The sequence below is a fragment of the Raphanus sativus genome, chromosome 6, assembly GCF_000801105.2.
Source record: "Raphanus sativus cultivar WK10039 chromosome 6, ASM80110v3, whole genome shotgun sequence".
Lineage (NCBI taxonomy): Eukaryota > Viridiplantae > Streptophyta > Magnoliopsida > Brassicales > Brassicaceae > Raphanus > Raphanus sativus.
This window is the reverse complement of record NC_079516.1, coordinates 19,861,418-19,874,542: the sequence shown is the minus strand read 5'-3', so window position 1 is coordinate 19,874,542 and position 13,125 is coordinate 19,861,418. Positions and strand designations below refer to the sequence as shown.

The following is a 13,125-nucleotide window of genomic DNA, read 5'->3' as shown; positions in this document are numbered from 1 at the left end:
GAAAAGTACTATAAATCTTGATTTTCCGACTTAAAAATAAGCAAGATCGTATTAGGCGTTGTGTTTTTCTTCAGGTAGATACAGAGTTTGTAGAGGTCATAGCTTTCGTACATGCACACATTTTGTCTCTACTTTTGATGGTAGACCTTCCTCTCTCTACCTTAACGTTGTTGATGATTGTGATCCTTCACATTCCAATTGTTCTTAGGTTAATCAAATTTACTACTAGTGGTTTATGCAGAATCAAAGCTTGAGGGAATTGACTGATTCTATCTTATTCATTCACAAAATATGAGTAGTTATTTTTTTGAGGTTTGGAGCTTATAGTTACAATATAAGATACCCTAGAAGGAAAGTATACATCTCAACATATTATCTCTATGGTGGGGCTTAGATTATTTTCACTCTCATGTGTCTTCTTCTCACTAATAATATCTCTTAGGGGAGCCCAATCCAGCCTGGAATTGTCCTGTCCTGACTATATTTGTCTGGGTTGGACCACTTCTCTTGCTTTGAAATTTCAACACCAAAGTACAGTAACATATGGACAACGACAACATTTATGGTAGCCACTCGCTTCATATTACAAGGACAGCATTTATTTTAGATATACTGCTCCAAGTAAGTAGCTTCTTTCCTGGTAAATTATTGCCAAGCTCTAGCTTATTTCAGAGTCTTAACACAAAATGATCCTTCAGAATGGTCTGATTCCCTCTTGCTGCTCCCTAGTTCTTACATACTTTTAGTCTTTCCTTTCTAAAAAATCTGCTCTTCTTCATCTTTCTTGAATCCTGAGCACAATGGCTGACATTGTGTCGGCTATTAGTGGAGTGGCTCAATGTATTTCACCAGCTTTTAATTTCTTGCCTGAACATGTGGGTTACATTTCCAAGTTTGATAGTAATCTTAACGAGTTGAGGAATGCTTTAATGAATCTTGAAGCAAAAAGAAATGATGTGGTGCGCAAGGTTGAGGATGAAGAACTCAGGGGTATGGTACCGCTAGATGAAGTGCAAAGGTGGCTTTTAAATTCCCATTACAAAATATACGACGCCAAGGAGCTGGTTGCTGGCGCTTCCACTGTACAGCAAAGGCGGTTAACAACTGGGTGTTGTTCCAGCAACATCACTTCAACCTACCGCTGTGGCAAAAAGATTCCCAAGATGTTGAGTGAAGTTCAACAACTCTATAATCAACAAGTTTCCCAAGGGCTGACTAGGCAAGCTACTCTCCCTGTGGTAGTGGAAGAACCTACCCAGCAAATAGTTGGTCTTGACACAAAACTTGCTAGCACATGGAGACTTCTTATGGACGAAGGTACTAGAATGTTGGGTCTTTGTGGTATGGGGGGAGTGGGTAAAACTACACTCCTCACCCTAATTAACAACGAGTTCAGTAAATTCAAGGATATGTTTGATGTTGTCATTTGGGTTGACGTGTCTAAAGATGTAGATATCTTGAAGATTCAAGATGATATCGGGAAAAGGTTAGGCCTCTATGATGAGAAATGGTGCAAGGAAACACAAAGGGAGAAAAGCCTTAGTATACGAAGGGTTCTAAAAGAAAAGAAACCCCGATTTGTTCTGTTATTAGATGGCTTATGGGAGAAAGTGAGTTTATCAGCCATTGGAGTTCCATTGTTGGGGAAACAATACAAAATAGTGTATACCACTTGCGAGGAAGTGTTATGACTCACCCCTTGCACTTCAAGTCATTGGAAAGTGTTTGTCATCTAAAACGACTGAAGATGAATGGCGTGATGTACTCAATGATTTGGTTCATTCTCCAGATCAGTTGCAAGGTATGGAGGAGAACATGTTTGGTGTTTTAAAAGTAAGCTATGATAATTTGAAAGAGGAGGACGAACGGTCGTGTTTCCTGTACTGTGCTTTATTTCCCATGGCATACAGTATCCACCAAGATGAGCTGGTCGAGTACTGGATAGGTGAGGGGATCATTGAGGTAAGACGCGGAAGAGACAGAGCAAAGAAACGAGGTGTTCAGATAATCGAAACACTTGTTGGGGCAGGTTTGCTGTTGAAGGATGAAGAGTGTAAACAGAAAGTCTATATGCACAATATGATCCGTGACATGGCCTTGTGGATAGTATCTGAAATCAGGGATGGAAAAATGTTTCTTGTGAAAACAGATGCTGGGCTGAGTACTCTGCCGTACGTCACGGATTGGACAATCGTGTCAAAGATGTCTCTGATGAACAATAAGATTGCCAGCATCGCCGACTCTACTGCTTTATTTCCCAATCCGGATCGTCTTGTCACCTTGTTCCTTCAAAACAATGAGTTGGTGAATATTGTTGGTCGATTCTTCCAGGTCATCTCGACTCTTGTGGTTTTGGATCTGTCTCACAACCCTGGCATCCTTGAGTTGCCTAATGATATTTCAAGGTTGGTATCTTTGCGGTATCTCAACTTGTCAGGGACGAGGATAAACAATTTGCTAGGTATAGAGGAGTTGTCCCAACTGATCCACTTGGATTTGGAGTCCACGTCCAATCTACGAGATATCAGTTTGATCTCAGGATTACAAAGGTTGCAGGTTTTGAGATTTTATGGCTCTAAAGCTTCTTTAGATCTCCCCTTACTTGAGCATTTGAAGAGCCTGGGGGCTTTAGAACTTTTGACCATTACTGTGGGAAAAGAGGATGTTTTGGAAGCTTTCTTAGGAAGCGAATTGGCAGGTGTCACACGAGGTATATATCTCGAAGGACTCAAAGTATCAGGAGCATCATTTGCAGCCACATTAGGGAAGTTGAGTAGTCTTTCCAAACTTGGACTTACAGAGTGCGACATCACAGAGTCAGAGATGGGATTGGAAGACAACAGAAGGAACCAGTGTTCATCTTCATCTCCACCTCCATCTCCATCCAATCAAATAACTCCAAGCAATACATGGTTCAAGAACCTCTCAGCTGTGGTACTACTCTCATGCAAACATATAAAGGATTTGACATGGCTGATATATGCTGCAAATCTTGAGGCTTTAAGCATCACAGTGTCACCTAAGATGGAAGAATTAATAAGCCAAGAGAAAGCTGCTGGTGTTGGGGCTGAGCCTTTTCGTAGGCTACAAGTTCTTGATTTACGTTATTTGGATGAACTGAAGAGCATCTATTTCAATCCTCTCTCTTTTCCAAGTCTACATAAAGTCCACATAACACACTGCCCCAAGCTACGTAAGCTCCCGTTAGATTCCACGAGTGTAACGAAAATTGATGACCTTATCATAGAAATGGATGACGGATGGACTGATAGAATTGTATGGGAGAATGGAGCCGAAGATCGGTTTCCTCCTGTCATCCGCACAGCTTCTGTTTCTCAGATTGATCCGGTAATACATATACACATATATTTCTTATGTGGGAATATTTTTATTTCATTCCTGATCACTTTGTCTACCTATCATCGTTTAGGTGTAGGAATGTTGCGACAAACAGACATCAGTGGATGCAACTCGAAGATCCTTATTTTGTTCTTTCTCTTACGGTAAACCTGTTTCTAAGTCTTTCTTTTCAAATGGGTGTTCTGTAAAAGGGACTTCTGCTTTTGAGTATAATATGTGTGATTGAAACATTTTATTATTGGTTCGTTTTCTGTTACCAAGTTTCCTAGTATTTGGAGTGAGATGTTTCTGTATTGCTGTCTATTGCCATCCTCGTCAATCCCACACTTAATCTCTGGCGTTTATCCTTTCGCAAGTTTACATCTCTGATTATGTCTTCTAGTCAATTGATTATTTATGTTTACAAGCCTCAGCCACACTTTCTTCATTTGTTGGGTTTTTGAGGTTTAAAGTCGCATCCACTAGGCTTTGATCAGGTCTGTTGTTGAATTTTACCCATTAGGCTTTCAAGACTCAATTACTAAAATTGAGTACGAATGCGTCTCTTGGAGCAGAATATTATGGACAACTTAACTGGTGCAGTTCAGTTTTACTTGTGAAAGTTCATGATGCCATCGATGTTTTGGAAAGTTTTTTTTGTTATCTTATTATATAAAGTTTGGTTACTAATTAACACGAATGCGACATATGGCAATTGTATATTTTAGATTGTGACATGTGTTAAATAATAATTTTTATATGAATAATTAATTAATAATATTTTTCCTTTTTTTTTAACGTCTCGATCGATTATTATCGATTAATTATGCTATTACAATGATGAGAATATTACAAAGACGATTATACAGCCGACAGTTCTACCATCTTGTGAGAATACACGCCTGACTGCACCTCTCCGAGCCGTCCTATGAGATCCATGTTCGATGGTACGCCCTGCACCAAGCTGAAGATCTCCTGTAATCCGTTTCTCCATAAGCTGCATAATTTGGTTTTTCAAAGTTAATAATTAACACGATTGCGGCAATTATATATGTTAGATTGTGACATGTGTTAAATAATAATTTTATATAGAAAATTAATAATTAAGTTTTAAATAATAATTAATTATATTTTCCTTTTTAAGTTTTAAACAAAATATTGTAAACAAAAAATAATTCATACAAAAAATTATTTAATATTATTTTCTTTTTTATGTCCAGGAAATAGAAAATTGTGAAATATATACGAAAATAATTTTCCATTTTTAAAAACATTATGAGGAAATATAATTATAATTGTTATTTAATAGTGTTTTCCCTTTTTAAGTTTTATACAAAATATGATTCAACAATAAAACTTTGTATCGAATTACAAAAATAATCTCTTGGAAAGTTCCGGCTTCATATGATTCATATGACTGACTGAACTTTATACATTTCTAGTATATATATAAAGTTTGAGAGTTGCAAACTAAGAAAAATCATGTGTATCTAAACTGTCTTTATCTAATCTATTAAAACAAAAGTACAAATTTGAAATAAACTTATTTTTTCCTAAAAAATTACATTATCATGCAACTGAAATATTAAGTATTAATTAATTATAAATCAAATAATACATTTATAACAAAATAATTGGATTATTCACTTACCAAAAAAACTTCATGTGTCCTTATACCCATTCCTTCACGATAATAATAACGGTTATACACAATCCTTTACAATAATAAGTAGGTGATAATCCGCGCCTTACGCGGAATGAGTAACTAAAAAAAGATTTTTAATTTTAGTCTGTATATATATTAGAAAGTTAAAAGTTATAATCACATATATTAGATATAATGAAATATCGAAAAAAAATTGTGCATGTATAAATAATGTCAACAAAATATTAAGGCGATATCAGCTTCAACACTTCTTAATTTAAAACTAGTACATACATTATCTACTCCCTAATTAATTTGCATTGTAACACACATAATACAACATATGTATCCAAGCATATTACATTAAACATAGCTAAAATTGTAGAAACTCACATTAGAATCAATGAGAACCATTTCAATGATGATTTGAGAAGCAGAGTGTGGTGTGGAAATGTGCTTCGGCACCGTATTTATATACGTCATGGAAGAAAGTTTAGGGTTAATCAGCTTTTTGAAATCCCCATAATTTGTTTTTCACAAATTAATATTACATAACTAAAACAAAAAAAAATATACATAACTTGTGCTCTAATTTTTGGCTAAAATTTGCCTAAACTATTGAATGCTAATAAATCAAGGCAAAGAAAAATAAATTCTAAATGTACATTTCTTTTTATATGAACCTAATTGACAAAAATTAATTGATACGTTTAAAATTTAATAAATGAAGATTATGAATTGATTCAAAAATCGACACCTAAATTGATTCCACAAATTTAATACCTGAATTTATTACCAAGATTTCAAATTAATTCACAAAATCAATCAACCACTAATCAATCAAAAGATTTTGACTCCATGTAACAGTCATTTGTTGTTTACGGCCAAATGTAAACATATGATATAGTTTCGTATGTAATATAGAAAATATATATATAGGCATAGATATGGATTTCTGAAGGCAACGTTTTTAGCAAACAACAAATATATTTCATGTTTGAATATACAAACATTTATTTCAATGACGAAAACATGTTCTAAAAATTTTGACTCAACAAAATAATCAAATTTTTTTTTTTGTTCTCTATTAATGTTGACTCCAAAAAAATATTATATCAAAGACGTTTATGTTCGTTCTCTAATAATGTTGCAGTAAAATAAAAAACTGAAACACATTCTTCTTTGTTATTTTGTTCATCACATAACCTAAGTAATCATGAAGCCTCAAATTAATATGCTTGGAACGTTTGTGATAAACAAAAAAAATTGTTTTATATTGTAAACACAAATATAAGAAAACGATATGGGATATATGATGTTTTATTACAATAACGAAATCATTTATAATATATGTTTTATGATATTACTAGGGTAAACCCGCCCTACGGGCGGGCGGATGAATAAATAAAATATTAGTATAAATTTATTTTAAATAAAAGTAGCATTAGTATTTAATCTTTTAACTACTCATTTTACTATTCATTTTAGAAATTATATACTTATCTAACTATAATAATTTTTGTAATTATTTACTTTCTCTCATATGTTTATTTTAGTTTAATTATACTAATAAGTCACATAGATTTTTAAACAACCGTTGATTAGAGTATAGTGAAATTATTTTCTCTCCTAGTTATATATTTGTTTCATGAATTGAATTTATCTTTTTTTATAATTTTTTTAGAAAAGAGATAAAACTGGAGGACTTGTTATATCAGAAAATTTTGGCCACTCAGTATACAATCTCTTATTATTTGTTCCAAGTGAGCGGCTTCCGTAGCGTGCATCTTCTTTATTGTGAATATCAAACATTTCAACTTATTTTCTGTTTAAGTTTATAACGTTTAATTCTATACCATGTTTCTTTTTGAATTTATGTTCCGTCATTAGCTGAAAATTCGAATCAAGCCCATTTTTTTTCAAATGAGAACCAAATACAATAAAAACAAAATAGTATCAATTAGCACAAATCTCAGTTTATTTGTGAGATTATGTGTATAAGTTTAGCATAATTGTTCTTGTCATGTTATGCGTATTAGCATTTATTATCGGTGGTAATTGGCTAACCTGAGTCGTCGTGAAAGTTGAAGTATATTAAAATTCTTTGAACTGTGTTTTAACGAACTGTTTGCTGTTAAGTTAACTAAATTTTCTTTACACCATCATATTTAGTAGTACTTGTGGAGCAGCTAGCTCCAGACTCGCCCAAACCAGCGGTTGGTCAAGTCAACATCTCTTTATTTGCAAGTTCCAGAAAATATAAACTTGAATCATCATGAATCTGCGACCTGCAAATTTTAATGTATTTAGTATCATAATCTTTCTACAGTTAAACGTTACAAACAGAGATGGTTTTAACCTCCAACAAACTTGGGACTAATTCTGGTGGCAACAATGACAGTAGTCCCACATGCACCCTAAGTAAGCTCTGGTGAAGTTGGCTGGCCTGAACTTCAAAAGCACTGAGACAAACAGTTTTAGACCTGAAAGAAAAAGTGGAGCACTTTAGACCTTTGGTCGTAAAGATCTCAGAAAAGTAAACATGGAAAATCATCATGCTGCTACAAACTTATTATAAAACAGATCTGTGTGGTGTAAAATAAAAACCAATAGTTAACTTATCTAAAGGCCCGAATTGGAGATCAAGGGATATCGTAAACAAAAGTATGCATCACCAAGCCTTAAATTAAATAGGATAATATAATCTGCAATAAAACTCTTGGATGCAGACAATATGGTTTGTCTGAGATTTAAAACTTATTATTACATAGAATATGGAGGGTTAAAAAATAGAATGTAGAGAAACAGAGTAAGCAAAAGAAACCAAAGATATGCAAGAAACTCTTTATATAACTATCAAAAATCTATTTATATGTGTTTGCTTAAATTATTCTGAGATTTTAAATAGGTACTAATTCTACATTTTTTCACCAGCATTATCATCTGTGTATATGTTATCAAGAACATAATAGAGATCATGAACAAAACTAAAATGTATATGTGAATTGCTTATGTATCTCAATCTAGAAGACTATTCATGTACTCAACACATACATATGAACGCAAAAATATTTTTTTTACCAGGATATGAGTAGAGGTTGTGGAACCTATCTAACATCTGTTACTTTATGGGTTATGAAAAAAATCCAGTAAATTTCTGCAGTGTGCATTTTTTTACATGTACATAGATCTCCTATCTTACCTCTTGAGAGGAAGAAAGGCTATGGAGTGAGAACGAACAGGGTCTGAACAGGGCCTTCGTGATCGTCAACTGTATCGATCAAAGTGCCCATTCAATAATCCCAGAGCTGGATGACACCTATGTGTAATTTGGCGAGATTCCATGGTCTTTTGGGGTGGAAGGTCAAACCCTTAGCTCTGCAACTCTTTTTCAAGAACTATTTCAATGTTTTCCCAGTTTACAAAAGCTCTACAAAAAAAAGAAAATAAACAATGAGAAATCTACCGGAATGATCAAACACATATCTAAAGAAAAAAAAACTGGAGAAACAAACTTACATTCCATCGACCAGGAGCATATCACAGCAGCCTAGCCTCGACGACGGAGGAGCAACCGCCAGGCTTCAAGTCGGAGAAGAAGATCCTCCTAATAGCCATAACCACACGAATCAAAATTTTGCTAGAGATAGAAATAGACAATGAGTTCGCTTGGAGAAGTATTTACCTATTTATACGGATCTCACATCGAGTCCCAGCGACAAACGATGCATTGAAGAGATTGAAGTGGGGGTCTGAATTAATCGATCGAAATAAACACGATCTCATTACTCCGTCTGTTTCGTTGAGAGCGAGAAAACCCAAGCGGCATGCATCGCCATCGCAGGAGGGAGCGATTCGTTTGTTATCGGGCCGGATAGATTGACAGAATGTAGAGCCCATTAGACAACTGGATGAAGCCCATATCTCTGTGCGTTTAATGAAACGCCGAGTTTCATACACCATGGACACATGGCGACTGCAGGATGCGCGAGTTTCCAAGCTGGATGTTGACGTGGAGGCCTCTGGAAAGAGGGAAGTGAACTTTATATAAATAGATGTAGACGGGATGTATATGTAATTAGGGAGCATTTAGTTTTGTTATCTAACAATTAAAAAGCATATAGTATATTATGTGAAGTTATAATTTAATGATGAATGGCACTATATCTAATTAGTCTAGTAAGAAGATGATTTTTAATAAAAGGGTGTGAAAATGATTATAGTGTTGCCACATAGGAAATGACACACTTGTAATAAACATATTAATGTATGAGTATTGAATAGAGTTTGGTTTACTTTGGTTTGATTCCGGTACATGTATAAACCGGTTATCAAGACTATATAATGTAAACGTTAGATCATTAATAAAATAACAGAAAGATATTTCTATTTTGAGTCTTCTCTCTCGATGCTCTTGAGCTCAACTAACATGGTATCAGAGCGGTGAGGCTCAAACCTCACCCGATTCTGCTCACGACTTCTCGAAGATGGTGATCGCAAGACGTGTTGGTCGACGATCCGGTAGAGCAACGGCATCGGCGCGAAGATCTGCAAATCCTGGAGACTCGCCGCCAAATTCTCCGATCGCTCAATCGGAACCGTACGATAGCATTCACTCTCCGTTTCACCTTACTAACAGCGACAACCCAGGTCTATCGCTTACTTCTGAAGCTCTGGATGGTACGAATTACGATAACTGGTGTATAGCTATGACCATAGCGTTAGACGCGAAGAATAAAACTGCGTTTATCGATGGATCGTTAGCTAGGCCAAGTGATTCTCACCATACCTTCAGGATCTGGTCTAGCTGCAACTCGATGGTGAAATCATGGATCCTAAACTCTGTTTCAAAACAGATTTACAAAAGTATCCTACGTTTCAATGATGCCTCTGAAATCTGGAAGGATCTAGCCACCAGATTCCATATCACAAACCTTCCGCGTTCGTATCAGCTATCTCAACAAATTTGGTCGTTGCAGCAGGGTTCTATGGATCTCGCTACATATTATACAACGTTGAAGACCTTATGGGATGAGCTTGATAGCGCAAACTGTGTTGATTCTTGTCACAACTGTGACTGTTGCAAAGCGATGAACAAGAAAGCTGATCAATCTAAAATTGTCAAGTTCTTGGCAGGCTTGAATGAATCATACGCCACTATAAGGAGTCAGATTATTATGAAGAAGAATGTACCTGACTTATCTGAGATCTATAACCTTCTGGATCAAGATTTCAACCAGAGGAGTCTCAGTTCTCTTCAGAATGCTTCTGCTTTTCAGGTCACTTATACTTCGCAAGTTCCTGCTGTGGTCTATGCAACTCAATCCAACTATCAAACTCAGAAGCAGCAGAAACCGATCTGTACTCACTGCGGTTACAATGCCGTCGATACTTGCTACAAGATCCACGGCTACCCCATTGATTTCAAGCATAAGCACAAGAACAAGACCGAGAAGACTACTCCTGCTGCTGCGAAGCCTGTAGTCGCTCAGCTTACTCTTGATGGCTCTGAAGTTACTGGTCAGAACATTTCTAACATGGTCAATAGCCTAACAAAGGATCAAATTCAAGGGGTGATTGCTTACTTCAATTCCAAGCTTCAACCTCTTAACGCTTCCCCTGTTGCATCCTCGTCTACTGCCACCATTACTGCTTTACCTGGTATGGCCTACTCTTCCTCTACACTTCGTTTTGTAGCCATATTACAGAAAACAAGTAGTGTTTTGGGTTCAACTGCGTGGATTGTTGACAGTGGTGCCACTCATCACGTTACTTGTGATAAAAGCCGTTTTGAGACTTTGTCTGTTACTCAGAATGCCTCAGTAACTCTTCCAACTGGAATGGGTGTTAATATTGAGGGTGCTGGCAGTGTTCGTCTCAGTCGACATCTTGTTCTTAATAACGTTCTGTATATACCTGAGTTTCGTCTCAGCTTGATCAGTGTGAGCCAGGTAACAAAAGACTTGGGCTATCGCATAATGTTTGATGGAGCTTCTTGCATGATACAGGATGCTACCAAGGGGCTGATGATTGGTCTGGGTGAAGAGATTGCTAACCTCTACGTGCTGGATACAACATCACTTCCTGATTCATCAAGCACTGAAGATACTACGGATTTAATTTTCTGCTCCAATGTTGTAGCTGATTCAGCCTTATGGCATAGTAGACTAGGTCACCCTGCCTTGTCTAAAACAGATTCTTTAAACTCTGTACTTGGTTTACAACAGAAGAATAAAATACAACATTGTGAAGTTTGTCATCTTGCAAAGCAGAAACATCTTCCGTATACTTCTCACAATAACATCTGTGATCATCCTTTTGAAATGTGACATATAGATGTGTGGGGACCGTTTTCTGAACCAACGCTAGAAGGATACAGATACTTCCTCACAATCGTTGATGATCATACGAGAGTTACTTGGCTTTATCTTCTTCGAAGCAAAGATGAAGTACTCACGGTTTTCCCTGAGTTTCTACAGATGGTTGAGACCCAATACAAAGCAATAGTGAAAGGTGTTCGTTCAGATAATGCCCCTGAGCTTCGCTTCACTGCTTTATATAAGAAGAAAGGTATTGTGGCTTACCATTCCTGTCCTGACACACCCGAGCAAAACTCAGTTGTGGAGAGGAAGCATCAACACATACTGAACGTAGCACGGTCATTAATGTTTCAGTCTCAAGTACCTTTGTCTCAGTGGGGAGATTGCGTCTTGACTGCGGTTTTTCTTATCAACAGACTTCCTACTCCGCGACTCAATAATAAAACACCTTATGAGCTTTTGACATCTAAGAAGGTTGTTTATTCTGATCTCAGAGTATTTGGTTGTCTAGCATATATGTCTACTTCTTCTAAAGGACGACATAAGTTTCAGCCTCGGTCTAGACCCTGCGTTTTTCTTGGATATCCTGCCGGATACAAAGGATATAAACTGCTCGATCTTGAAAATAATAGCGTTCACATCTCCAGGAATGTGACCTTTCATGAGGACATCTTTCCGTTTGCTGAAGAGCAACCAGTTTATTCTGATGCTTTCTTGAATTCTGATTGGATGGATATGGTTCCTCCTAAGCCCTCTCCACCTCCTGCAGTTTCAAGTACATCTGATGACTCTGTTTCTTCTCAACGTACAAAGTCTAAGCGAATCAGCAAACCGCCTGAACGTCTCAGTGAGTACTATTGTCATCTTACTGAGACTGATGTTCCTTATCCTCTTGCTTCTTATATATCATTTGCGAAGCTTTCTGAAGGTTATGAGAATTATATATGTGCTCTATCTAAACATATTGAGCCGGCTTCATTCACACAAGCCAAGAAGTTTGATGAATGGCTTGAAGCGATGAATGAGGAACTCAAAGCTCTTGAAAGTACAGACACATGGGATATTGTTTTTCTACCTCCAGGCAAACACTCTATCGGGTGCAAATGGGTATATAAAGTTAAGTTGAATGCAGATGGTACATTAGAACGCTATAAAGCGAGATTGGTGGCTAAAGGGTACACTCAACAAGAGGGAGTCGACTTCGTTGATACTTTTTCACCTGTTGCCAAGATGACTACAGTGAAGACCCTTTTGTCTGTCTCAGCTGCTAAGAACTGGAGTCTTACACAGCTTGACATCTCGAACGCGTTTCTCAATGGTGATTTACATGAAGAAATCTACATGAAGCTTCCTCCTGGATACACACCAAAACAGGGGGAATCATTGCCACCAAATGCTGTTTGTAAGTTGAAGAAATCCTTATATGGACTCAAACAAGCTTCTAGGCAATGGTTTCTCAAGTTTAGTTCTACTCTTATCTCTCTTGGGTTTGCTAAATCGCATACGGATCATACTTTATTCATCAAGAACGTTAATGGCAAGTATGTAGCTGTTTTGGTTTATGTTGACGATATTGTCATTGCAAGTAATGATGATACAGAGGTGGAAGAGTTGAAGACTAATCTTCGCAAAGTGTTCAAGCTAAGGGATCTTGGTCCACTAAAATTCTTTCTTGGCTTGGAGATTGCAAGATCTAGCAAAGGGATTTCTATTTGTCAAAGAAAGTATATTCTGGAGCTTTTGGAAGAGACTGGTATGATGGCTTGCAAACCAGCTTCTGTTCCAATGGATCCTAATGCCAAACTTTTCTTTGACAAACAT

General features: G+C 36.6%; 1 protein-coding gene and 1 long non-coding RNA gene across 2 annotated transcripts; one reads left to right on the top strand and one right to left on the bottom strand.

Annotated features, from left to right (window-relative positions):
* Positions 1 to 612: 612 nt before the first annotated feature.
* Positions 613 to 3,653, top strand: LOC108831894 (probable disease resistance protein At5g47250). The gene is given in 3 exon segments (XM_056989621.1): positions 613 to 1,678; positions 1,680 to 3,348; positions 3,431 to 3,653. Coding segments are annotated over 3 exon segments (2,553 nt in total). The 5' UTR covers positions 613 to 800; the 3' UTR covers positions 3,437 to 3,653.
* A 3,403-nt stretch (positions 3,654 to 7,056) lies between these two features.
* Positions 7,057 to 8,825, bottom strand: LOC108851698 (uncharacterized). The gene is made up of 5 exons (XR_008934730.1): positions 8,670 to 8,825; positions 8,504 to 8,591; positions 8,187 to 8,414; positions 7,344 to 7,467; positions 7,057 to 7,272 (listed from the first exon to the last, which is right to left on the bottom strand). It is a non-coding gene; the product is annotated as an uncharacterized LOC108851698 (long non-coding RNA).
* Positions 8,826 to 13,125: the final 4,300 nt, after the last annotated feature.